This window comes from Scatophagus argus, chromosome 4, assembly GCF_020382885.2.
Source record: "Scatophagus argus isolate fScaArg1 chromosome 4, fScaArg1.pri, whole genome shotgun sequence".
NCBI classification, from domain to species: Eukaryota; Metazoa; Chordata; class Actinopteri; family Scatophagidae; genus Scatophagus; species Scatophagus argus.
This window is the reverse complement of record NC_058496.1, coordinates 25,288,246-25,316,026: the sequence shown is the minus strand read 5'-3', so window position 1 is coordinate 25,316,026 and position 27,781 is coordinate 25,288,246. Positions and strand designations below refer to the sequence as shown.

General features: G+C 42.4%; 2 protein-coding genes across 2 annotated transcripts in view; one reads left to right on the top strand and one right to left on the bottom strand.

Annotated features, from left to right (window-relative positions):
- The window catches only part of LOC124057587 (metal transporter CNNM4), a 42,206-nt gene extending 20,891 nt beyond the window's left edge, over positions 1-21,315 (bottom strand). Inside the window, exons 1-4 of the mRNA XM_046385993.1 lie at positions 19,864-21,315; positions 5,580-5,723; positions 5,222-5,356; positions 3,110-3,279 (exon numbers count right to left, since the gene is read on the bottom strand). Of these exons, the coding sequence (XP_046241949.1) occupies positions 3,110-3,279; positions 5,222-5,356; positions 5,580-5,723; positions 19,864-21,277 (1,863 nt within the window). The 5' untranslated portion in view covers positions 21,278-21,315. The remainder of the gene's footprint in view (positions 1-3,109; positions 3,280-5,221; positions 5,357-5,579; positions 5,724-19,863) is intronic.
- A 2,607-nt stretch (positions 21,316-23,922) lies between these two features.
- On the top strand, positions 23,923-25,852 carry LOC124057586 (E3 ubiquitin-protein ligase TRIM35-like). Its single transcript, XM_046385992.1, has one exon. The coding sequence runs from the start codon at positions 24,068-24,070 to the stop codon at positions 25,469-25,471; it is 1,404 nt and encodes a 467-aa protein (XP_046241948.1). The 5' UTR covers positions 23,923-24,067; the 3' UTR covers positions 25,472-25,852.
- The last annotated feature ends 1,929 nt before the right edge of the window (positions 25,853-27,781 follow it).

Here is a 27,781-nt window from a genome sequence, read left to right as displayed (position 1 = left end):
CTGTGGGATTTGTGAGCACGTGTACATGTACACAGAGTGGAGACAGCGGATGTACAACAGCTGCCTTTTCTTGTGCTTACCGTGTGTGAGCTTACACAGAGAGGTAGAGATTCTCAGGTTGAAGCTGGTGTGTGTTTGGAACAAGTTTACTGACTGACAGCAGGTGTGAATGGCGTCCTCCCCTCTTCACTAACATCTTACATAATGTGGATCAATTAGTGAGGGGCATGACCTTTAGGACCAGCCACAAAGTCACAGCTGAGACATTACTACGAATCCCACTGCCTCGATCCGCCCCCCTCGGCCTCTGATTGGCTTATCCTAACCAATCTCACTCCTCATGCCTAAACCTAATCAAGTCAACCAACAAAGAAAACCAATCAGATGCAGAGTTTGGCAAGTCTTACCAAGAAGAGCAGTGGGATCCATAATAGTTTAGCCTTTTCCACTTCCTCCTGCCTTTAACTGAGACCTTTTCAGGTGTGACACTGCTGGCTTCATCTCTCCGTTAAAGACACAAGAGCACATTTACAGAGACGGCTACTTACAAACAGCCTCTGGCTTCATCAGGCTTCATCGCAATGGATCTTATTTTGCTGTTGAAGCCTTAATGTCGACCATGAACGTCCCTCACAAAGCACTGACAGGACAGGATCAGATTAATCCACAGCTCTTCTTTGATTTGTCCATAACATAAAAAATAGTAGAAATTTGCCTTTGTGACTACTTCTTTGTTTTGGTAACATCCTGTATGCATTCTTCTGTCTTCAGTATTAATCACATGACAATTATCCCTTCAGTACAGTGCAGAGAGGTCATGCCACTGGCTTCTCTTCAAATAATATGTGAGCTACAGCATGCTGTAATATACCCTGCTTAATCTACCTAGAAAGCATGCTTAACCCACAAACAGTGGTGGCTTCCAAATGTTTGCAAAAGCACAAACATTTTAAAAGCCACCACTGGAGTCATGGAGGTGCTGAGTGTTTGACTTAAACCTCCTGCGGGCTGGCATTCCACCAAATCTGCCTCTTAAAACCCTTAAAGTAGTCATAGTTAATCTCCTCGTACAGCTGATCGACTTTGGATCAGCTGTGACTTCCAAATTGTTATTGCTGTAACAACACTCACACGATGACATTTTTGACATTTTCTTGATCGTCTGGTCTTAAATTCACTCAACCGACTGTACATTCGTGATAGTTCTGTTTCCACTGTGAGCTCGTTCTGCCTAACTGAGGCGAGCAGCAGTCTTTATCTTGACGATCCAATATTTTGTGAAACTACAGCTTGGTGAAAAGAGGCTTAAAAGCTTTAGCAGGAATTCAGCAATAAATTAAGTATATTATGTCCACTATACAATCTTTACTTAATATTAACTGCTGTAACTGATGGCTGTGCTCTGGCAAAGGAGACAATAACATTTGAAGGACAGATTTAGGAGGAGAGAGAGACAGTGAAAGACACTTTAAACCAAATATTATAAACAGAAATACAAAACTATTGCCTGTTCAGAAATGTTGTTTTTGTGGCTAACCAGGGATATGAGGACAAGAAGAGCAGCAGCGGCACGAAAGAGATGCCTATTCTTGTCTGATAACACCTCTGTGTGACAAACACGGCTCAACCTGCAAATCACTCATCTATCTGACGCCAAATCCACACCTAAACAGGCGTATGAAACAAGAATCCCACAGTCATGATAAGCAGGAAACACCCACGCACATGTCCAGGCCAGTGGTGTCATATGTGTTAGCGACAGAACAAGCAGTACCCAGTGCACAGCCACTTATGACCACAGATGACAGGACACTGGGGTTTACTTTGATTTCAATTATTTCTTCAAGGCTATTTCAGGAAACTCTGACTTCTGTTGTTTTCTGAGGCACTCAGGTCTTTTTTTAGGCGAGCTAAACCACACCCGGCTAATCCCTAACAAATAGTGATTATAACACTTACAATATGCTTCGAAAACTGTGAACCTAAAACCTTGAGACTGAGCCTTCCTGTCATCCCATCAAATTTAAAACATTAAAATGGGTTCCGTCTAGGAACTTAGTCATTATTGCGAGTTAAGACTACTTTTGGAAGATAATTTTGCCATGGTGCTATTACTCACTGACTCAGCTTAATTTTAAATGCTTTTACACACAAACACAGGCAAACGCCAACACACTTTGCTTTATCAACAGTTTCTGGACCCCTGTCGGGGTCGGCACTGCACATGACGCCTACCGCCATCTGTCTGACACACGCTGAAGCTTAGAGCGGCGCTTAACAACAAGGCAGACCGCTCAGCCCTGCTAAGCTCCAGATGCACTCACTGAGGGGAGGACTCGACGGGAGAAGAAAAGAGGTGGAGGTGGAGATAATGCTCAAAGAAAGAAAGAGGAAGAGCATGTGTGGAAGGTCAGTCTCATAATTCAAACCGCACCACAGCGATGAGAGTATGACATTTAGGAGGCAGGATGTGCTCACAACGGTGAGTCAGAGGGCTGTTAATAAAACTATTCTGATTTCAGGCTGAGAAAAACATGTTACTATGGTTTTATTTATACTTGACTTCCAAGATAAAACTTGGTACAATTACATCAACACTCCCTCCGGGCAAACTGCTGCTGCTATTATATCTGTAGTTTGGAAATCCTCTTTTTAGACAAGAAACAAAAACCTTACAATTCCAAACTAAGTATCACATGAATGACGAAGGTTGTGTGATATAACGTGAAGCTCCGACCAAATGGAGCAACTAAATGGACCTTGCGTTCAGATGGCTACGTCAGCTGCGGCTCCATGTGTGTACTGTGCATATTCAACATCCAACCAAACTGCAAAGAAACGACTGGTGATACAAAGACTACGCAGAATACGTTATGTGAGAGATAAAATAAAACTCGATGTTCTGTGTGGTAGCGTGAGTGTGTGGAAGGATGGAAGAGAAAAGATTTTAGAAAGAGCCTGATGTCCTTTCGATCTGCTTGAGATGATAAGGCAGCAGCGTGAGCAGCTTCTGCATTCAGAGCTGCTATTTCACCCACACTGGAGCAACAAGCAGCCACAGAACCACGTCACGCTGCACCCCCCTCCTCTTCAATCAACCACCGCGTACCTGCAGGATGAGGACAAAGTAGTCGACGGGTTTGCCCCTCTGGTAGACGTAGTGACGGGACGAGCGCTTGTCATTTTCGTTAAACTTGATCTCCTGGATCACATCGGGGTGGCGCAGGATTCGCAGCAGCACCTTGTCTGAGATCTGAGACGGGTTGAACAAGCTCACCTCTGCAGGGGGAGAGACGGAGATGGAGACATAAAGAGAGCTTGACTTTTAGTGCATTTATTAAGACTTTCTTTGCTTTGACCATAACATATCTGGGTGTTGACATAATAGCAGACACTTCCTTAATGTAAACCCGCCTGGCTGACATCACTGATTCAGGTGCTTATTAAATGAGTCACTCAACACGACAGTTACATAAAAGGGTGTGCCAAGTACATCTGTTCTACAACAGGTGATCCAACACATTTAAAGCCATAAACTTCGCTTTGACAAAGTGAAATCCTTTAAACGGATTACAAGGATCAAGTAGAACTATAAAATACACAAAGCATATCATCTTTAAAGTGACATAAACGGATATTACATAAATAATTATGAATTAGATGCATTCAAGTGAAGATCAGCTTTACACGAGGCTTATAAAAAATATTGAATTATATTCTGGTTTTAGTTAATGTGAGAGAAGGAGTCTTTTTCACAGTACAGTAGTATTTGAGATTTCGTGTCTATTAGATTCTGTAACAAAAATTAACCCGGCTAAACTTTGGGTAATCATTTTAGCTGAAATCTGCCCAAAAAACAGATTTTACACCCTGTTGAATCTAAGTTTTTCCATAGAGCTCCTGATTAGTCATCACAGTAAATGTTGTGGTGGTATAGTTTAGCCCATACTTATATTTTATATATATTGTTGCCTTATGTTGCCTTTAGTCAATCCTGCTAAAACATAACTGGTGAAATGGATTTGTTTGTTGCACATTTGTCAACTGCTGTAGGCCAGTATGTTGCAATCAGAGCTCCACCATGAGTACCTTCAACCCCACCCGAACTGAGAACAAAGAAACAGCAAACAAGATCCTATGCAATACACAGTGAGAGGTGAGGCATATATGACCAGTGTTGGCATTCAAACTCCTTTCACTGTGGTTTACATATTAAGTTAACCAGTTAATCTGGTTTCAACAAAAAAAGAACTGTGATGAAATGTTCCATGACTTTCATGTCAGAACGCTTTCACAGCCATAAATTTAATATCTTCCTGATTTATTAATGTTTTTTTTTCCCTGCTCCAAAAAAGAAATCTAATGACTGGCAGAGCTTTCTCTTGCAAAACACAGAACTCTCTGAACTAATGCATTCCTTTATGTTGTAATAATATTTCACTGTATTTAAATCAGCTCTCAGTTGTCAGTGATCCTACAGATTCTCTTTGTCAGATATCGATGGAAATGGAGACCAGGTACAATCTAAAAACAGCTGAGGAATGATCAATGATGAGGAACAATGAGGAAACCAAAAAACTGGGGAAACATTAACTTGGTGGGCCAAGAACTGAACCTGTACAAAAATGAAAAATCAAATTCCTGTTGAATGAACAGAGGAAGAAAAATGAAACCAATATCCTGAGAAAGACAAGAGAAACAAAGCACACGCTGACGTTATGCCCACACGTGAGCAGACTCTGGAATGCTCCAGCACCACAGTGTCTGAGAGACGCCGAGGTGCTACGTCATGCTAGCAGCGGCTAGTGCTAACTGCTTCTGACAGAGCGTAACAGCTAACGCTCTCTAACGCTAACGCTCTAACTGGACACATTGCAACACATCCCCGAGTGATTTGCAGCAGCGGCGAGGTGTCGCACCCAGCTGGCTCAAGTCCAGAGTCTTTTTGCGGTGGTGAGCGGAGTCAGACGTGCTGCTTGGATCTTAAATAGATCTTGCAAGTAAATAAACACATTTAAACTTCACTAGCAGTTGGCAAGATGACAGAATGCCTCACATCCTGACATCTTGTGAGGACAATTATGTTGCAGCTACATAGTGAAAACATATGTTCACATGTGCAGGTGATTTTAGGTATGAATGAAAAAGTTAGAAGTGGTCTACTCGCTGTGCTGGAGTAATACTGTCATGAGCGATTGTCTGTGTGGTCATGTTTGCATACCTGTAGCCAGGAAGCGATGGGCAGCCAGCAGCAGCTGGGGAGAGACCTTCACTTTTGATTCACTCTCATGTTTGAAGGCAGAAAAGTCTCTCTTATTCTTATTGGGGGCCACTTTTTTCCTGGTTCGATTGTCAGCTGAGAAGCGACACACACAGCAGAAAGAATTATTTAAGTGAAAAAATGCACAGCTAAAATTAGCTCAGCTGCTCATTGCTTCTTCTTCTTTAAACCCGTATGAACATCTAAATGCCTGAAAATAAACGGTTTACATTTATCAATTCAGAAATGAATAAAAAAAGGAATTAAATAATTAAATCAAGAGGTACAACATGTCTAACAAAAGCAAAGCCAAACTCACTGTAAAGGTCTGATTCATCCAGAATCTCTGATTTTATAATCTCCTCGATCACATCCTCAAGGGTGACCAAGCCCAGTACCTCGTAGAAAGGATCTCCCTCCCCCTCGTTGTTCACCTTCTGGACAATGGCCAGGTGGGATTTTCCTGAGTGAAAGAAAGTATCATGAGTGGGACTTTCAGCTTATCAGTCTGTCCATCCATCCATCCATCCATCTACTGACAGCCAAGGTAAACAAAATAGTTGTAATAACAATATAAAATCATAAACAACTGTGATAGAGAATTTTACACAAATTGCTTAACACTAGAACTTTTATTTAAGTTAAAGTGAGAAATATTCATTGTAAACAATAAAACCACACAGTGCACCTTCAAATTTCTTTACTCTAATACCACTGTCAACTAAAACAGAACTGCTGTGACAGCAAGCACACTGACCAACGTCTATCACAAAAATCATAAGAAATCTGGACGCAGTGCATTCATTCTGATGTTAATTCCTGTTTCTTTTCATGTGGTCCTCCAGTGTTTCCGTCTATGAACACATAAAGAAGCAGGTGAAGCTGGATGCTTTGATTTGGCTCCTTGTTGTACCAGTGTCACCTCCGACTACTGATCCTATATAAACAGCTGCCAAAGGGATCAGATCAAAGCTAAATAAGAAGATGTTTTGATGGCATCAACATTAAAGTTGTGTCTTGTTCATGTTAGTATGTGCAGTAAATACGTTTTTCCAGTCACTTTTGTCTTCCTTCAAAATAAAAGAGCACACAACCTGATGAGGCCTATATGTGCTTTCAATTTGTACTGGTGAATTTTCTTCTCATCTCTTGGTGTGTTCACGTCAACATCCAAACCTGACCAAGCCCCTCAATCACGACCAACAATCATATCATGATGGATTCCTATTTGACAGCAGCTCTGCTCTAACATTAACCCACCTGCCTGCTACATGTGCTTGCACCACAAACAGTCTGTTAATGTGTACAGGTCGTTACAGCTGGGGCTGGGGCTGGACTTTGTTCACAAGTATTACTGTATAACATAAAAGCATATACATGCACACCAAGACACACACCCTCGCCAAATATCATCGCCGTCTCAGACTCCCAGACGGCCCCGGCGACAATGCTCTGAATTATTAATGATACTGACAGAGTGAATCACTCAGAGGATATCTGGGGGTTTGGGCCACAGGTGGATAACTTCCTACCCTGCACCCAAACAAACACACAGTGCATATGTGGAGATGCACATATGAGCAACCTCTGTGATTCTCTGTCACAAAAACGTCTCCCAAGATCAATTCAATTTTATTTTATCTCTTGGCCACACACACCATTAAGAGACTGGATTTGAATAGCAGGACGGCTGAGGGCGAGTGATTCCTAAATACAGGAGGATTTTATTTTCATTCTCCTCAATACCACAATCAGCTATCAAGTTGTGATGAAGGATGAAACAAAAGAGAAGAAGAGGAAGCGACAGCGAGAAATCAAAAAGCTCCAGTGACTCTCTGTTTCCAAAAAGAGAGCCACAGATCAATGGGATTTACAAAGAGCTCGTATGACCAGCAATTAAAAGAAGACCAAAGGCTATAAGTGTTTTGTCTTTGCGTGTGTCCTTGATGTCTGCCTGCATGTCCTGGCAAAGTGAGCGCTGCTGGCAAGATGACATAAACACACTCCACACACTCTCAGCTTTGACCTTGCTTGGTTTTATTACATGAATAGAGCAGCAGGACTTTGAGGAATCCGTTTCCAACAAGGTCGTCTTCACTTGTGGAGTCTGTAATGTTACGACATGAGATGTCGGTGATCAGGATGCTCAAGTCTTGAGAGAAAGCAATAAGTCTGGACGGCCATTGCTGGCTGAGAAACATGTCATAAACTGTCCAACTGAACGACACAGCATGAGGGCCAATGAAATAATTTCACACTGCAGTTCACAAACTCCCAGCAAAAACTTAAAGCAGCTTATTTTATCGGGCAAAAAGTCAAAAAGATGTTGCATTTTTAAGAAAAAGATGAGAAGCAAACTAACCGCTGAGGCAGAAAATCTATAAGCAGCAAAAAAGTTTTTACTGAATGCAATAAACACTTAGACGTGTATAGAGGGGAGGTCTCGGACTGAACCACCAACCCTGATGTCAGACCTGCTCTGAGCCACAGCCACTGCCCCACGTGAAACCCAGTGAAGTCATGTGGAGCCAGTCATCACCTCACATGGTTCCTGCCCTGACACTGTTTTCGTATCTAATATTTGGTGACTTTATGCCACAAACATAGCAAATGTGAATTAAGTTAAGGATGTTCGAAACCACAAACCAGACCAGGAGGGAAGGAGTTTCTGTGAGTCAGTCCTAAGGATCTGTGCCTGATCTGCATTAGTTAAAATAAAGCACATCAAATGCAGATGTTTCCTTTACTGTACTCGTCTTTGTTTTGTCCACCTCGACATGCTGGTGCTGTAAAGCTGCTCTCCTTTATGACAGCGTTCACCAGTTAAAATCAGAGTGTGGGAATGCAAGAGACAACTAGGCGAAAGCCAATTAAACAATCTGTGATCTCTCCTCTGTCTTTCTTGTCAGCAAAGAGCCATGCACAGTTTTAGCTGCTGCTGCTTTCACAGGTTACAGGGACAAACTGAGGCTGCAACTCGACGACAGGTTTGTGTGTCGACACGCCTCACATCATTTTCAGGGGTCATATTATCTCAGTTAAACTTAATGTGGACATAATATTTTAAGATGTGGTCTCTTCTGAGAATCTCTGTCACAAAAACTTCTCCCAAGATCAATTAAATTTTATCTTATCTCTTGGCCTCCTGTGTCATTCAGATCCAAGTATCATTCTGGACTCAGCACTGATAGATTTTAAAAAGGGACCTATAAAAGCTTGATGGGTGACACGCTTTATGTAACAGTGATCCTTATTCATGTTGATGAACAGCACCACCAGGTTGGACACACTGGTCTGGATTACGTTGGACACTGTGTGAAACAGGTACTCGAACCTCCTGGAAAACAGAACAACTTTCCTTCGATATGTGCAGCGCTGCATCATTTAGCACACACCAGAAGTACAGACAAGATCAGCAGTGTAAATGTAATAAAACTAGTGACTGTAAGGAGTACTGATGTATGCCTATGCTAGGAAAGTGCAACACAACAGCACTGACCTTTATCCTGCACTAATAAAGTGCAGGATGATGATGACTTTTCATCATACTGAATATATGATGAAAAGTCATCACACATTCATGTCCTGTTTTTCTGACCCTCCTGTCAAACCACACCGACCCTCTCTTCATAACTGATAGTTCTCTTTAACTCGGCCCCTTAATGTGTCCTCTCCTACAACCCCACAATCCTGTTTCATCAGCAACGACACCACCTAAGAGAGAGATGGTGTAATTTCATTGGACCTTTAAGGTGTGATTTTGCCAGAATGGAGAGCATTAGTCAACAGCATCCCATGGTAAGAAAGCCTCTGAGTACATTCATTAGGTGATCCATTCCACACAAGATCACTGTAGCAACAAAAATAGAGACATCATGTAATGGAAAAGCTACTGTGCGTGTGTGTGTGTGTGTGTGTGTGTGTGTGTGTGTGAGAGAGAGAGAGAGCGAGAGAGCGAGAGAGAGAGAGAGAGAGAGAGAGAGAGAGAGAGAGAGACCTCTCCCTGTGGTGCCCGAGTCAATATTTCAGAGGAAGTAGGACCCCAGGGGACATACTTACCCTGAGTTACTAGAGAGTCACTTGAGCATCTATCGACTCCTTTAGAGTGCACACACATACACACACACAGCCCAGCACAGACTGCTTCATGCATTCGGGCGAGATGAGTGTTTGTGACTGCAGCATGCTCACCTCAGGCTCACACACAAACATCTGCCACTTCCCAATCTGGGAATGTGACATTACAGCAGAGTGTTTTTAGGTAAAAATCCATCCCTCCACCCTCTCTCCAGACTGTGGGCTGAGGGGACAGTCGTTGCTGTTGGTGCTTCTTGACTTTCTAAAATGTTTTTACTGATCACCACTGAAGTCATTCATGGGGACTCACCGTTTTTTTATGTAAACCTGTGTCCTAATCTTTTATTAACTACTCTCAAATAGTTAATAAAAACTACTCTTGTGCGAGTACACAAGTCTATGAACCGATCCAGCCAGGACTCAGGAAGGAAATAAAACGTGATTCTCTCCATTCTTGGCTGTTTTATTGATTTATGTAGTTTAGCTGCTATAACAACAAGATTACCCACTGGCTTATTTTCATTATTAATCAGACCGATAATCCATTGACCACTTGGTCAGTAAAATGTCAAATAAATATGTGAGAGACAAAAGCAAAAATATAACTAAGTTTATCATTGTGTAAGACAGAAATATGCAGCAAATCATCATAACAGAGGAGCTGGAAATAGGGAATGATCACTCACTTATCAAAACCGCTGATAATTCATTTTCTGTAAATCTAATAATATTGTATAATAATAATGTAATGCTAATCATTTGATCCATCTATCCCCTTACTGTCATCACCAATACCAGCAGCCTCCACTAACTGTTACAATGTGAGACATGCTGCACGCAGGAAAACTCATGTGAAAATGTTATGGTGCTTTTTTTATGAGGCTTACAGGCATTTTGCTCTTCGATGAGATCAGCCACAGGTTTTCTCCAAAACGAAGATGCAGCAAATTTTGTGAGAGCAGAGGGAGAAGAACAATTTGCCAAAACAGGAACCAAGAAACTCATTGACCTTTGTCCCAAACACTAAACTCTGCTGAGCCACAGACTGCAGCTTCTCTTTTTTTTTTTTTTTTTTTTTTAAACTCAACATTATACAACACTGACAGGCAAATGAACAACACGTTTCCACACGTAACCCTCGACACTTCAGGGTTCAGTTTTCTGGTTAATGTAATGGTTTTAGCTGATTAAATGCTCACAGCTTTTCACTGATTTGTTTTGCTTTTCTCTGTTTCATTTCAGCAATAATTGAACTCAATCTGCCTAGTATGGCTCTCTCTCTCTCTCTCTCTCACACACACACACACACACACTTATTCCCTGCAGGGCGGGTGACCTTCCAGTCTGTTTCTCTGCCCTCTGGCTCTTCTGTCACCAGCCTGCCAGCCGGCCTGTTTGTTGACACGAAACATCGGCTACAAAAAGGACGTGGGGGAGAGTGATGAGTCTGTAAGGGAAAGGAATGCCCCACGCATACCGTCCGTGCACAAAACACAACCGGCTGGCCGAATATCAGCAGCACTGACCACCGCCGCCGACTGCAAAACATGCACACTGTGAGGGGATGAAACAAAGATGCATGGCCGTCCGCGTGTGTGTACTCGGTACGGTGCACGCACACACAATGACACACAAAGGCTTGTTGGGCAGGACAGGTCAAGCTCTTCTAACCAGCCTTAACAGCAACCCCATGCAGACAGATCTACTCTGATCATGATGAGGGTGTTTGTCAGACACCAGGCCAATACACAACAGTTTAATCACCTTGAATGAGGACTTTACAACTCTGGGAAGTTAATGCAGCACCACTATGGGCCTGTAACTAAAGATTATTGTCATAATTGAAAATTGGTCAGAAGAGCACAGTGGTGTAGCGGTTAGCAACGGTCCAAGTTTGAATCCCGGTCTGGGCCCTTCTGTGCGGAGTTTGCGCGTTTTTCCCACAGTCCCAAAAACATTCGCATTATGTTAATTGGCTACTCTACCCTACGTGTGTGTGTGTGTGTGTGCGCGTTCTTGTCTGTTTTTGTGTGTCATCTGCGATTGCCTGGCGACCAGTCCAGAGCGTACCCCGCCTCCCCCCTGCTGTCAGCTGGGGTAGGCTCCAGCCCCTCCATAACCCTGCACGGATAAGTGGATGGACGGGCAGATGAAAAATCAGTCAGTTATTTTCTCAACTAAATGATTCATCATTTAGTCTATAAAATGTCTGAACATTATAAAAAAAAATGTCCATGATAGTGTCCCTGAGCCCCACATGACTTCTTGGTATGTCTCATTTTGTCCAACCTACAGTCCAACAACCTGAAGATATAAATCAGATCAAAGTAGTAAATCCTCACACTGAGAAGCTGTAACCATAGAACACCTCATATTTTTGTTTTAAAAGAACTACTTTTAGGACCAGTCGACATCTTGGTTAATCGCTGAAGCTGCACTATGCTGTTACATGTCCAGAACAAACAGTGAATGGAGAAAATAATTATCAGCTGCAGATTGTCAGTAGTAGTAGTAGTAGTAGATTTTCTAATTACAAATTGCCTGATCTCATTTTATTCATAGATTGTGAAAAAAAAATCTTTGTTTTTAGTTAACTCTTATAAGCCATTTGTGTTACAAACAAATTGTAGACTTTTGCAGAATGTGTGCTTTTAATGAGGTGAGTAAGTATGAAGTATGTGTTGGTGGTGAGAGCACCAAAACATGGATACAAAACTCACATTAGGGTCCAACATTTATTTTACTGCAATACTATAGTGATAATAAGCAAGGCTGTATATGAAACCGTTGAACCTACACCGACGCTTACGCTTGATGTTTTTTGTACCAGAACCCCTGATTGGTCAACTACCGCAGCAACTACAACCCATACAGTCTGTGGTGTCTACGAGACAGAGATGGCAGTTCAGTTTGTCATGAGAGGATGACTTTTTTAGGGAAAAACTCGGAGCATGAGCGACATGACAAAGCATCGATCACGTAGAAAATGTCAAGGTGGACAGCTTCAGTCAGTGGCTTCCTCAAAACCACGTCTGTCTTCTCCTCAACATGACACACCGCAACTGTCGATTACTTCAGGTAATGTTGAGATAAACGGTCACAAGGTCAAATTACTCATCTTTTACATGTTGAAGGACTGTTTGGTTTTTACTCAAACATAAATCACTTTTTAGGCAGGCTCTAGTGGGCAGGTTTGTATGCCAGCCTTATTTAGCAAACCCAACCGCAGCTGCCCCACAAATGACTGACAAACCTTAGTACACTGATGGGCATCGAATGCGGTGGGGGAATAAAGAAGGAAAGAAATGAATGGTTTAATTAATATGGTATCAGTTTAAGGGTACTGGTACTTCTTTTAAACAATACCCAGCCCTAATATCAAGCCAATATAATCTCAAACTGAAACACCAGTATCCTGATCTGCAAAACAGATTTTAAAATGAGAGGAATCCCACTACTAAGTTTACATCAGGCCCAGCATTATATATTATTAGTAAAGCCTCAGTTCAAACAAATAGACAAGACGGCTGTGTGTGTCTGTGTGTGTGTGTGTGTGTGTGTGTGTGTGTGTGACATCCAGTCATTTCTGCTGAGCTGCTCTCCCTTCATGCTGACTGATATCATTACAGCACGCAGTCGGGAAGTGTTGATGTGACACACACATGCGTGTACACACACAGACACACTCTAAGTTGAAGTTGGGAGGACTGCAGCTGCACCGTCAGCACTTGGAGCTACAATGGCGACACAGGAAGAGAGAGAGCGAGCGAAGCAGCAGGCGGCTGAAATGGCTGAAGAGAGAATCAGGGGGACAACTGGCTGCTTTTGATTTCCAGCTGAGTGTCGGTGAGGGGTTGTGTCATCCACTGTGACCCATGTTTGGTGTCAGGGCACACTTAGACAAAGCACTGAAACATCTAGTGCTGCACATAATGAGCACTGTGGTGTCATATACATTTTGAACCTAACATGTTTAAAGCAGCCCAAATGAGAAGTCCTTAAAGTGCTCAGACAAACATCTGTGCAAACTCCATCTGCTGAAGAGGATGTGTGACAGTCGATTAATCTGAAAGATTATCTTCACGATTGACTGCTCAGTCTATTTATTTATTTTGATCAGGACCCCAGTATAAAAACTGACTTGAAAGTCAGTGAAAGAATGTGCTATGCAAAATATGTGCTTTATAGTCTAAAAATAGCAATAATGTAAGAGCATGTTTTCCTTGTGTGTGTGTGTGTGTGTGTAGCTGCCCGTCTTCAGATTTAGCAGCTTTTTCAGTCTGTTTTTAGACGCGGTCAAACGCAAGAGCGAAAATAAAACACTGGTTTGCAGACCTCAATCACTCATGCAGTTTTGTCTTCCATAAATGAAATCAGAGCAGAATAGACAGGAAAGTCAGCTGACAGGATGGTGTGTTGACTCGCCGTGACTCAGAAGAACACCTGAGGGCTTGTCTCTTAAAAATAGAAAGTCAAATATTCATTGACACACAAACACACCACAAGAAGATTACAGTGACAGAGGATGCTTTTCAGGTTTTCTGGTGGGTGTGCATTGTGTAAAAAGCTGCAGCTAATTCTGCTAATCCTTCAGGCATTGCTGTTACTAACTTGTCTGATAGGGACAGAAGGAGTGATGTTTAATACATTTTGGAGGATGCCAATGTGACCAAAAGCTAATGCTGAAAAGACTGAGGCACAACAACAACAACAAAAACCACACAACACTACACTACAGTTCTCCATCTCGGTTTGTGTGGGGTCTTGTTGGTTGAATTAACTCAAAACACCGAGTTGTGGAAGCTAATGAAAACTGATTCAGGCCCATACTGAACGAAAATATGGTAACATGGACTAGAGCTCTTCAAGCTTTAACAACAAATAAAACAAAAATGATGCTACAACTCCATGACCTATTTTGTCATTCATAAACACATTATCATTTGGCAAGTCCTCCCATGTTTTCACTTTACCGGCACACCTCCAGCTCTAAGGTGAATACAGTCATTCTTATGTAATAAGTTTTTCTTAAGCCAGTAAGGATAATACGTATTTTAGCGCATTCAGTCCAGAGGGGCTGAAACTGTGCTTTCCTAAACAGTCAACAGAAGAACGTGGACAGATGGTCAGAGACACAGAAAAACAGGATAACTGGAGGTTGAAAGAAAGAGACACCCAGTATACAAAAGGAGGAGTGGGGATTCAGCTCTGCCCTGTGTCAACCTCTTATCAGGCAGAGGTTGGGTAATCTTTTACTCAATGCTGTAAAACTCTCTGTTCTTCTAGTACACTTAAAAAGTAAATATTGCTGGTCGCTGGCTTCTTAAGGAGTCAGGTTCACAGTTAGGATTTGGGTTAAGGGTTGAGATTAAGGAACTGAGATTATGTTGAAGTTAGATGAAGAGTTCGGGGAGGGGGTTAAGGGGCTGAGGAAGGAATGTACGAAATGAAGGTGTTGTGGTGTGTAGCTGTGCAAATGTATGTACGTGTGTGTGTGTGTGTGTGTGTGTGTGTGTGTGTGTGTGTGCACATGCCGGCAGTGTCACAAGAATGAGAGCAGAGGTGTGTTAAAGTGTGAGAGTGTGTGTGAGAGCACAAAGGTCGCCGAAGCCAATCAGTGAGAACACACGACAAAGTGAACGGTGAGGAATTGAACAAATAAAGAAATAAAGCAGATCAAATGTGGATCCTCTCTTTGCTGTCCTGTCCACTCTGCAGCATTTCACTGCATAGGAGGTCTGATGGTGGGCAGGGAACATCTTTCTTCCTCTCGGCATGCATAACATACAGGAAGCGACTTCAAATTGGTGCTGATTATAATGACGAATGTTAGCAGATAGCGGTAGATCATATCAGCTGTCGCTAATTAAGGTTAACTCTGTGAGTAAACTGATGACAGGCCAAATGTCACTTGTCTGTTGTCTGGTTGCAAGTGCTTTCTGCAAGCTGGTGTCTGTGCTCATCCACAGATTGTTTGTGAGGGAGGAAGCTCCACTCTGTAACCAATGAGTGTTTCTGTAGTTATCACAAAACTGAAGAGAGTGATACCAATGCCAGTTCCAGAGGTTGCACTCTCACAGTTCATGCATAGCACATCTGTAATATGAGCTCATAAATAAGAAGTTTGAGTGTAACAGATACATCATATCAACATTTAGATGCATCACATATCAACATTTATTTTTTCGATTAACTGATTAATGTCTTTAGCCTACAAAAAGTCAGAAAATACTGAACTGCCAGCATACATTTCCAGAGCCAGAGGCGATGATGTCTCAGTGCTTGTTATTCCAACAGACACCCCAAAACCAACAAGATTCTGTTTACAATCAATATAAAGGAGAGAAAAGCAGAAAACTTTCACCTTAAAGAAGAATGTTTGAAATTTTGACTTAATAAATGACTTAATTACTTGTGAAAGTGTCAAAGTTGTAGACAATCTGTTTATCAATGAATCCACTCAATGTTTCTGAAGAGTGTGAAGGGCTGCTGTGAACTCCTTTAAAAAAACATATTTGACCTATACCAAAATCAAACCACTTGTTGGTTCACTAAATTTAAATTGAGCCTTCTGAGCAGTTTCTGAGATATACTGCTATCTAACAGACAAACGGTCATTAAACCGTAGCATATAAGCGGGTTCTGAAGGCTGGGTGGAGTGGGCTGATAAGTACTTGAACACTGATAATCAGCAGACAATGCAGAGGACCCAGACAACCACAAACAAAACACAAGTCGTTTCATTTCCTGGGAGGCTCAAAGTGTTGAAAGTTCACAACCAATCTAATGTAGCTTCACAAATTATAATAAATAGGGCAAGAAAGTGCGGTAATTAAAATCTCATATTGAACTAAGACAAGATTTACGGTTACATGACCAGCAAAGTTACAATATGTGCTTTGGCTTTGTGTTCAATCAGGGCTGCATGACGATTTTCACCAGTGAGAAACCTGGCGCTTATTCTCCATACACAGAATATCATTTGGTCCATAAAATGTCAAAACTAAGTCCATCATAATTTCTCAAAAGCCCCAGTTGCAAATTTCAAATAGTTGTATTTTGAATTTTCTGTCAACTAACTAAGCAATTAATCATTTCAGCTAGTAACTTTTGATGAAAATGGCTGCAATGGTTACGGTGAAGAACAAAATTCTTATTGAACCAATGGACCAACCTTTTTCACCACAGTAACACTATGTTTGAGCTGTACCTTCTTCATTATTCCTGTGAATAATAACAAAATGAAAACTAGTACAATATACAAAGGAAAGACTGTCTTCTGGTATTATTTAAAGGAGGCAGAGTCCCTGAGGCCAAAATGTAGGCTAACATAACACAGCACTTGAGGGTACAACATGTGACAGAGTGTTGACGGGGTGCAGTGTGCCTTCAGTGAATCCACGGTTCACTTGTGTTTGTGTGATTTCTGGCTTGTATTTGAAGTGCACAGAACTTCAAACCTCCCATCATAATGATGACGAGAGACGTGGTGAACCGATGCCCATCCATATTATATTATCAATTTAAATTAAAACGCAATTTCACTAATCTCAATGTGTTTCACAACTTGTGCCGCTATTTCTTATAATCCACCCCTCTCAGACTCATACATCCAGTAAGTAAAGATCCTTTGCTTAAATGTTTTCTCTTAATCTTCGATGTCTGCTGTTTCTATTTCCCGCAATGACAGTCAGCATGTCATTAAAATTTCATCCCATCTAATAAGGTCACTTCATAGACCGAATAAAAGGTCGCGTCATGTTGACTGAAAAGGCTGTTGATTTTACACACACACACACACACTGAAGGGGAAATGTCAGAATGTACTGTTTTCACTTTTCATTAGTAACGAGCTTAACTTGTGCCCAACAAGATCAAATCTTGGGTTGACAAGAGCCCATTTGAGTATGTAGAGCACAACCTAAAGAAACCTGTGGGTAGCTAAATCAGCGCTGTTGGATGCCATCACCGTGGTAACTGATGCCAAGCAGCAAGTGAGAGGAACTTGAGATGTGAGCAGGGAGTCGGGTCAGAGAAGAGCCACGGGGGTTGGGGGGCAGTCAGGTCTGAGGCAAAACCACGTCGACACGATCACAGCACAGCGACAGCTTCTTTGGAATGAAGGACTCACTGCAGTGTTTTTACACTACGTGCAAGACTATCTTTTAATCAATCAGTGACAGAAAACAATTACCGTATCTTCATGTTATATTACCCGCAGATGTTCTTGTCTTTGTATGTTTGGTCACAGTGGCTGCTGCTAATCTAACAGCTAATTTAAAGTTTCTTCCCTCATTGCTTTACAAGTTTGATATGAGTACATTATACACAGTTGGATCAAAGATACTCCAGCCTCTGATAGCCTCTAATACAGAGAAATCTTCAGTACACTTAACACATACACTTGCTCAAAATAATACATGCTGCTTTAGAAACAAATGTTGTGTTGTTCCTAACAGTTTGATCACCCTCCTTTCATTTTACTTTTAAAGTATCAGATTTCTGTGGAGCGGAGGCCATGTGCTGCTGACTCTATGTCTGGCTACACTTGTTAAGCTAGCAGACCCATTGTGTTAACACAAAAAAATGTAAAAGATTTCACAAACTGCCTGTAAGTCCAAACCCCTGACAACATTTAGATGGAGTGCACTGAAATTATCTGCTCATCTTAACCACTTATATTGTATTCACCTCCACCTGTTGCAGACCAGTTTGATGCTCCTAACACACAATGTCACATCATCAGACTTTTTCCCACAATATTCAACCTCTAACTCCATTTTTCTGTCGTGCCTCATAGTCTAAGTTTCAAACTGCTCATGATTAGAGTCATAAGACAGTTTAGCTTGGAGGGAGACTGAAAATCATCAAGCCCAAAGCTTCTTAACAAGCAGCCACAACAAGTGAGTCTTAGTCCCATTAAGATGTTAATGTATCTACAACACCTTCCAAAAAAACTGCAGAATCTGATGTCCAAACTGGACACACCTTACTTTAATTATAACAAATTAATATACAACATATGAACTGGTGACAAAGCAGTAGCCTTCTGGTTAAACAACAGGACACTGCAGTGATTTGCAGTAAAGTAATTTGAGGTCTTCTAAAAAATGTTTTTCTTTTGTATATGGGAGCACCAGTAATAAGAGGCCATGGGGGAGGCATTGCAGATTGTGGCCAAACCCTCCCATCACACCAACCAAGCCTACTAAGACAAGCCACAAAGTCCTTTCTTGGTCAAATGTCACACGGCGCCATCCACTACTGCTACAACATGTAAAAGTCGATCTGCAGCGGTCAGCGGTCATCGGTGCAACGTAACGGTGAATTAAGAAACTGCTGGTCTGTTGAGGTGGCATTAGTGCGACAAAGTCATTCTAAAATAAACATGGAGCAAGGACAGCCAACAAAGTTCAGGGAAATTATACCGCCTTGCACTGTTGCTACTACAGAAATCATTTCTCACTGTGCAAAGTACAGACAGAACAAGTGTGTATGTCTAATGTCTGTGACCTTGAGAGGAGATGCCTGAGAAAGGAAAAATATATCCCTGCAGGGGATGGCGTCAGTGTGTGCACGTCCTCCTGAGACAGGGAGTTTGCATACTTGTGTTTGCGCGTGCATGCGTGTGTGCTGAAAGAGGAAAAGCAAGAGAAAAAGAGAAAGAGAGAAGTATAATGTCTTTGATATCACCAATCACAAACCTGGCACTTCTCTGAAGAATCACGCCGTTAGATTAACAACACCGTATTTGCTTACCTGATCAATTGCTGACTGTTGACAGTGAGGAATAAATCTCCTCCTCTCTTTGATAATCCTACCAAGAATGTATACAGCCTGAGCATAGAAAGCAAAAGACTTCCTGCTTCACACAATCAAATCTAAAACTAATAGGCCTTCAACATCAAACACTCATAACACAGAGGAGCCTGGCAGACAGAGACTGTATCCTAATAAAATGCTTGATGCATTGTAAACACAGCCGTGTTATGTGGGTGTCATTGCAAGACAATGAGGCCTCAGCAAAACAAGAAGCGTATAGGGGTGGAATGCACGCACAGTAGTCCCTCACTTCTCTGCCACAGATAGAAAACATTTTGGGGCATTTATATGCTGTGTTGCATGCAAGACAAATCCAGACATCACTGAAGACTTGCGTCTTTCGTTCACTGCTTTACCTAATGCAAAAAAGAGGTTAAAGGTCCTTGAATAAACACAGTCTTACTGCTCACCATACCAAACTTGCCAAACTGGAAAATCATACCTGGAAAGTGGAGCAGTGGTTGTAGGACACACTGCTACAAAGTAAAGTCTCAAAAATAAGCTTCAGTTTGAGTCAAAACCTCTGACTGTCTCATTAACAACCAAATACTATGGGCTTAGTAAGTGAGATGTTACACCTGACTCTCTGGGGCTTAAATCCACGTTACGTGTGTTGGACAACCACAAAACTTAATGGAAAATGTATCATCATCCTTTTGAGGCGTGTCTAACTTGCATGACAACACCACGAAATTCCCACAAACCTTTCTTGAACTCCTCCAGCATGGAGTCCAGCTTGGTGTCATGGAAGACAAAGTGGACCGGATGGTTGTAGAACTTGGTGATTGTCTTGAGTGTGGTGGAGTCGTCCGGGTCAACGAAGGCCAGGTCTTTGACAAATAGGATGTCCACAATGTTGGACCGCTCGTCCTCATACACAGGTATTCTGGTGTAACCGCTCTCCATGATCTCGGACATGGTGTTAAAGTCCAAAACTGCGTCGCTGTGGATCATGAAGCAGTTGCCGATCGGAGTCATCACATCCTCCACTGTTTTGGTCCTGAGCTCCAGCGCGCCTTGGATCATATTGAGCTCCTCTTTCACCAAGTCATTGTATGGTTCTGTGACTTTCAGCATCTCCACCAACTTCTCCCGGTTGTACACAGTGCCGATCTCCTGTCCCAGGACGCAGTCGAGAATCTTGCTGATGGGCCACGACAGAGGGAAAGTTAACAACATGAACAACTTGGTGACAAGGATGGTGTTTGCCCCAACAGCCAGACCGTGCCGGGAGCACAGCGCCTGTGGGACGATCTCACCAAAAATAACGATGCCGACTGTGGAGGCAACCACAGCGCCGATCCCGGACTTAGTGAGGTCGTCCAGGAGGATGGTGAGGGTGGTGTTCACCAGGACGTTTCCGAGGAGCAGCGAACACAGCAAGTAGTTGCCTTTCCTACGGATGGGCTCGATCTTTCGTGCGTATTTCTTCTCCTTCTCGGTACCACAGCTCTGCACGATGCGGAGCTCCATCGGGTCCAGCGCCATCAGCCCCAGGTTGAGCCCGCTGAACATACCGGACAGCACAAGCAGGAAGGAGATGAGGATCACCTGCAGCCAGATGGGCAGCAGGGACTTCTTCTCCTCTACTACCCGCAGTCTGCCGTCTATGTCGTCCAGCAGGTACCACGTTGACTCCTTGTCCTCCTTGTCACGGACGCATAAGCCGAACACCTTCACCACCTCGCTTTTTCGGAGCTGCTTGATCTTGAGGTTGACCAGTCCGGAGGTGTTTTGCCTGCTTACCTCCATAGACGCCGACACCACAACATCCTTAGTGAGTTCAGAACAAGTCCTGTTTAAGGGAACCATGATTGCGCCGAACGTATCATCCTCTTTATCACTGGAGTAAAGTTCCATAAACCCGACGAGCTTCCAGCTGTCTGAGAACAAGTGGAGCCCGTAGAACCTGAAGACGGCGTTGCTGCCCTCGGTCACCTGAATAACCCCTCTTTCGGTAGTCTCGGCCGGCGTGTCGCTGTTCTCCAGCCTCATGCCGAGTATCCGAGTGTTGCCCCTTGACTCCGAAGCCGCCGCCTCGGCCACCTTGCTCACATAAACACAAGAAAAGATGAATAAAGTTAGCGTAAACCCCCGTCCACTTGAATCTATCGCCATGTTTGTTTCGCTCTCTGTGAACGAGGGAACTGACGTCACCTACTCGTTTCCACAGACCCGCCCCCCTCATTTACGTTCCCGCATAACTAAAATACAGCCAATAGACGACGTAGACGTCACTCGCAAAACTTGACCGAGCCCCCTCAGTTTTAATTTTAAGGTCCACTGATATTTCTTCTTTTAAGGACGACTACTTGGAGTGTTTTTAAATTTCAGGTTCAGATAGATAGATACTTTATTGATCCAGAGGGAAATTCCAGATTTGTGTGTTTTTATTGTGACTGATGTTGCATTTTTTTTTAAAGGATCGAATTTTAAGCATCTGTTTTGCAGTTTTGACAACACGGCCGTGTAAACTAATTCATCCAACTTTTAAACATTTTATTCATAAGAGCTAAACGATTTGAAATGGAAAAGAAAATGCATAAAACATTTCAGTCGTGGGTTTCTTCTTGCTGAGGTCCTCTCAAGGTCACTGTTTTGGTGAAAAGTCAGATTATGAGGAAATTTGTTCACTGTGGGACAAAATACTGTATATATTAGCATTTGACAAATTAACGTTGTTCTTCAATATTCTTGTATATTAAATCAAAATAAATTAAAATGCTTTTCTGTCAGCTATTTTCCACCATCCTTTTCTCACACATCAGATTAGGAAACAACAGAGGACTAACTGAATTGCACTGAAAATTTTTAACTAATACAAGAGATAAGTTATGAAGACCATAGAACACTGATAATCACAATAACTGGTCGTAACTCTCTGTTGGAATATCAGCTTTGCTCCTTTATTATGTGGCTTTGTTGATAGAGGTTGTTTTGGGTTTAGAGAAGTTTCTTTTCAAGACGTACAGTTTGACAGTACCGTGGTGAAAAATGAGACAATAGCCTAGAAATGTGAGTGTGCCTCAGAGAGAAAGCAGAAACACGTGAGAGAAAGGAGAAACACTGAGAGGGAGGGAACAAACAGTCTAACAGTCACTGAGTTAACTCTTCTCTGTGGTCTGATGAGGAAGTCATCACACGATTTACTTTTGACAAAGACTTAACACTAGATGCCAGAACACAACGTTTGAGTTTCTATTGGACACCCAGCTGCTCTATTGTACAGCCACATCTGATGAGAGCATGTTGGCACTACATGCTTTAAGAGACAGAGCCCAAGTATTATTTTGAGAAACTCCACCTAAGAATGTAACAAAAAAATAAAGACAAGGAACTGTGATTGAGAAAAATAAAATTCTGAATGTCTTGCTTTCTCTTTGGAAACAGCATACCTAAATGTCTTTACTGAAAAGAGAGCGCCATCTTGTGGTAACATCACCCACAGTGCACCTGTGATGTGCAGCTCTGAAAACAGTTCAATAGCTGTTACTTGGACAGAAATCAGCTCAACTTTCCCATATAGTATAAATGAGGCTTAAAAATGTCCTATATGATAGATTTAGAGCCAGTGATGCAGTTATTTATGTATTTATTTATTTCTGCCACCAAGAATGTAACATTTTATTTCAGTTTTAGAGAAGAAACGTCTGCGTGGAGTAGCCGCTGTGTTTCTGTGGTTCTGGACATGGATCTCACATGTTTTATAGTTTTTGTTCTGTGTACTTCTGTTATGGTTATTTCTCCTCAACCTTCCCCACACTGCTGAACAAATATGATAATCAAAATTACAGTAAGATTAGAGATATCATCCATAATCAAATATGAAATAGAGAAAAAAATCCCATCTGAAAACGATTAAAAAGTTCTAACCATGTTTTGACTGAAATCCTTCAGTCACGCAGGGAAAAATAAAATAAAAATGAAGTTAACTAAAAGGCATCATACAAACTATAGTAACAGAAAGAATAAAAATATCACAAACCTAAAATCAAAACAAAACACAAGCTGCTCGTTTCCCTTCAAAACATCAAGCAAGAAAAGATTTCATGGTTTCATATTTACATTCATCTCTGTCACTTTAAACGACAGAATAACATCAGGGGAAGTAGTGTTCAAGAATCTCAGTGGCAGGTCTCGAGTGGCAGGTCTGAGAGGTGAGGAGGAAGCAGGGAAGGAGTTGAGGGAAGGGAAGGTTATTTAAGGGCTGGGTGTGCTCTAACCAACTCCTTTGTTTCCAGCCATGCTGCCAACCAAAGCCCCAGCTAACACTGAGTTAACATTTCTTTACCCTAAAATCCAATAGTTGTCCATCCATTTGTTTCTCCATTGTTCCTCCATCCCTTCCTGCTCACTCCCTGTACTAAACAAATGGTTGAATGGCTCTTGGATCCTGGTGGTTTGAATGTGCACACCAGCTAGAGGTTCAGAGATCTGGTCCTCAACAAACTGACATAAAAGTGCTTTTGTGAGAATTTTGTTGCTGGCTTCTGGTTTTTACTTTAAAAGATGAAACTGTAAGTTATGCTAATTATAGAGCTGTAAGGATGAGTCAATTTAAGGCAGATGACATTTTATTTCCCTATCTTTATAGCTCCTCAAAAAAAACTAATAAAACTGTCTTTATATTGCCCACCTCTGAAAACACTGTGATATCATCTGCTGAGGACTGGGTGACATGACAGCATTTCTTTCTCGGATTTAAGCCTGGGGCAAAGCCAAGAGAAAATGAAAGGTGATTATGACAACGCGGGACAGAGCTGAGCAGTCAACACGATGCGTGAGATCTCTGCTGGAAAACAATCAGATTAATTTTTTTTTCTTTTCCATTTTTGTTTTTATCAATCAAGGAAGAAACGATAACTCGGTGAGTTTTGTTTTTGAATGAAAATTTGAATACCAACACAAATGGCTGCGAAAACTGCATTTGTTGAAAGTTTCCTGAGTTGCTACGTGTGTTCAGAGACTTTCAGAGATCCTGTGTCTCTGAGCTGCAACCACAGCTTCTGTTCAAGCTGTCTGAAACAATCCTGGGAACAAACTGGAAACAAAAACTGTCCCATTTGTAAGAGAAAATCCTCAAAAGATTTCCTGTTTGTGAATTTTCCACTGAAGGAACTCGCTGACTTCTTTGCTGGGAGACAGAAATCTGGATCATCTGAGACCGAACAAGCAGAGAAGAAGGTGGAGGTGGTGTGTAGTAAACATCAGGAAGAGTCTAAATTATTCTGTGAGGACGAGCAGAGAGCTGTGTGTCCTGTCTGTGAGTCTTGTCTCCATCAGAGTCACAGGGTGGTTCCTATAGAACAAGCAGTCAGTGACCTGAAGGAGCAGCTGAAATCTGACTTAAAGTCTCTGCAGGACAAGAGGGACAAATACAAACAAGTGGAGGAGACATACAATGAAGTGATTCAACACTCCAAGAAGCAGCTGCTGTCCACAGAGAAGCAGATCAGAGCAGAGTTCAACAAGCTCCACCAGTTCCTGAAGGAGGAAGAGGAGTCCAGACTGGCAGGTCTGAGGGAGGAAGAGGAGCAGAAGGGGAAGACTATCAGCAGAGAGATGAAGATGATTCAGGAGCAGATCTCCTCTCTGTCAGACAGCATCTCTGCTGTTGAAGAAGACCTGCAGAAACACAACATGACGTTCCTCAGCAGTTATAAAGCCACTCAGTCCAGAGCCAGAGTCCAGTGCTCCCTGTCAGATCCACAGCTGGTCTCAGGAGCGCTCATAGATGTGGCCAAACACCTGGGCAACCTGTCCTTCAGAGTCTGGGACAAGATGAAGGACAAGGTCCACTTCAGTCCTGTCATTCTGGACCCAAACACTGCAAGCCGCTGGCTCCATCTGTCTGATGATCTGACCAGTGTGAGACATGGAGGCACAAGCCAGCAGCTTCCTGACAACCCAGAGAGATTCACTAAGTATACAAATGTTCTGGGCTCTGAGGGCTTCAGCTCAGGGAAACACAGCTGGGAGGTGGAGATGGGAGATCATCCTGTCTGGGCTGTAGGTTTGGCCAAAGAATCAGCTGAGAGGAAGAGGGAGCTATATGCTTTACCAAAATATGGAGTCTGGTGTTTAACACATCGCATTAGAGAACACACGGAGAAGACGAGTCTCCAGAGGATCAGAGTCCAGCTGGACTATGACAGGGGGGAGGTGTCCTTCTACAACCCTGAAGACATGACTCACATCTACACTTACAAAGACACTTTCACTGAGAAGCTTGTGCCATTTTTCTGTGTTGGGAATTCTGGTGATGCCAAGACTGCTGATATCAAAATCTGTCAAACTGATGTTTCTCTGTGATGTTCAGGGAGCTCTGAATGACTTGTGATTTAATGCGATAGTTTCTTACAATGTCTGATGTCAGCAGAGCGGTTGCTTCAGAGAAAAGTGGTACGATAGATAAAGACCCTGCAGCCAGATGACTTCTTTTTAACTCTGGGGACAGACAGGAGCTTTTGTATGTGTTCTGAGATCATAATGCACAGGCCAATGAAGTCAGATAGGTATGAAGGTCTCGGGGTCTTGCTCACGAGTGAGGGAAGATGGGAGGGTGAGATTGACAGGCGGATTGGTGCAGCGACAGCAGTAATGAGGTCGTTGTAGAGGGAGCTGAGCCGTAGGGTGAAGGTCTCACCCTCACCCATGGTCATGAACTTTGGGTCATGATCGAAAGAACGAGATCTCGGATACAAGCGGCTGAAATGAGCTTTCTTCGCAGGGTGGGGGGCGCTCCCTTAGGGATAGGGTGAGGAGCTCTGTCACCCAGGAGGAGCTCGGAGTAGAGCTGCTGTTCCTCCACATCGAAAGGAGCCAGTTGAGGTGGCTCGGGCATCTGTTTCGGATGCCTCCTGGACGCAGAATTGGAAAGACAATCATATTTTCTGGTCTTAGTAAATACTCTATCACTGCAGCTTTCTGTACCAGACTTTCAGTGCTAGTATGCAGTAGACCAGACAACAGCACATTACAATGATCAATTCTGGATGAAACAAAGGTGTGAACTCAGATGTCAGCAGCAGCCATGAACAGGAAAGGCCTCATTTCAGCCAGCTCTGTTATGGAAGTGAAAAAATGCAGTCCTAATTTATTTAATGTGCTGATCAAAATAGAGATTATAGGATCAAATATAACACCAAGACTGTTGGACATTAAATTCACACAAGCTGTCAAGAGTTACTGTGACTTCATCAAACTGGTGTCTGTGCTGAATGGGGCCAATGACCAACATCAGTTTTAGCAGAACTAGAGATCCAGCTCAAAGAAAAGATTTTATCTGTTTCGACTGTTACTGTCCGGCTCAAGGCTGACAACAAAAACACAGATACAGATATAGCAATCAAAAAAGTAATACGCAGATTGAGGAGTACAACCGTAAACCAATGGAATGTGTAAGTAGGTGAACAGTCATTCATGTCATTCATGCTGGTGCAACAGACAAAGGAAGCTGTTACATACTAACTAGAATAAGGATCAGTTCAAGAAGGAAACAGGTCAAAAAGTGGCTGGGTGAGTGCTGTGTGGTCAAACTGGCTTGATGGGTTTCCAGGCACAAACAGGCACAGGAATCGAGGAAGCAAAAAATCACTCACAGGCAGCAAAGCTGGGCAGGAGGCAATGAGGGTGCAACAGAGATCACAATTAGTAATCAAAGAGAGCCAGAAGCATATATACCACCACGAAGGACCATACGATCCAGCAGAGAAGGCAGGGATGATCCAGTGTATAAGTACTACTGGCTTGCGGTGGAGCTGATTGCAGAGAATTCATAACAGGTGGGCAGGAAAACAGGCTGGACGAAGGAAGGTCAGCCCCGCCCAGCTCTGCTTAAAGACGCCGTTACACAAAGACACACACACACAAAAAAAGAAAGGCCAAGACAGGGAGAGCATGAGGAAAGCTGGGGAATAAAGTCCAAAATTCCAACAAAAGAAGGCTGAGGTGGATGCAGCAGGCCTGGCTGAGAGAGTGTGAAGCTCCCAGCTGGGCAGGTACAAACAGACAACCTGCTACAGTCTACTGTATTGTATATTACACAACAAGGGCACAGAATGATAACCTAAAGCACAAACACAGGATTCATTTGTTGTGACAAGTATTCTTTCCAAAATGGTTTTTGTGACATAAAAATACTGCAAGAATTGGGATGAGAAAAGAACTTTCTCAGAATTAACTTTTAGGAACACATTGGGATGACTGAGCTCCATGTCACCCTTTAATTCCTAACAAATAACACCGAGTCAGATAACCTAACCTAACCTAAACTAACCTAAAATAAAGTGCATTGTCCTGCATATACCCTGGACACTTAGCAAAGAAAACAAAATACACCACTAATTTATATGCTAATGCACACTGCAAACTTTAGACAGTTTTAGCTCTATTTTGTTTCCCAAGTATCACCTGAAGGTTTGACTAATGCCTGGAACAAACATTTCCATCCCATACGGTTCTTATGCAATGGAAACATGTTCACGACTCCAGTAAATAGGATGAACCTTAAATATGACTCAGCAACAGCTTAATTGTGAGCCAGAAAGACAATTTATGCTAGCAAGATTCAAAGTCACAGTAAACAGTAAATATAATTTTAATTAAATTTAATATCATTAA

Coding starts and splice junctions, on each gene's coding strand:
- LOC124057586 (XM_046385992.1), top strand. CDS start 24,068: ATGGCTGCGAAAACTGCATTTGTTGAAAGTTTCCTGAGTTGCTACGTG.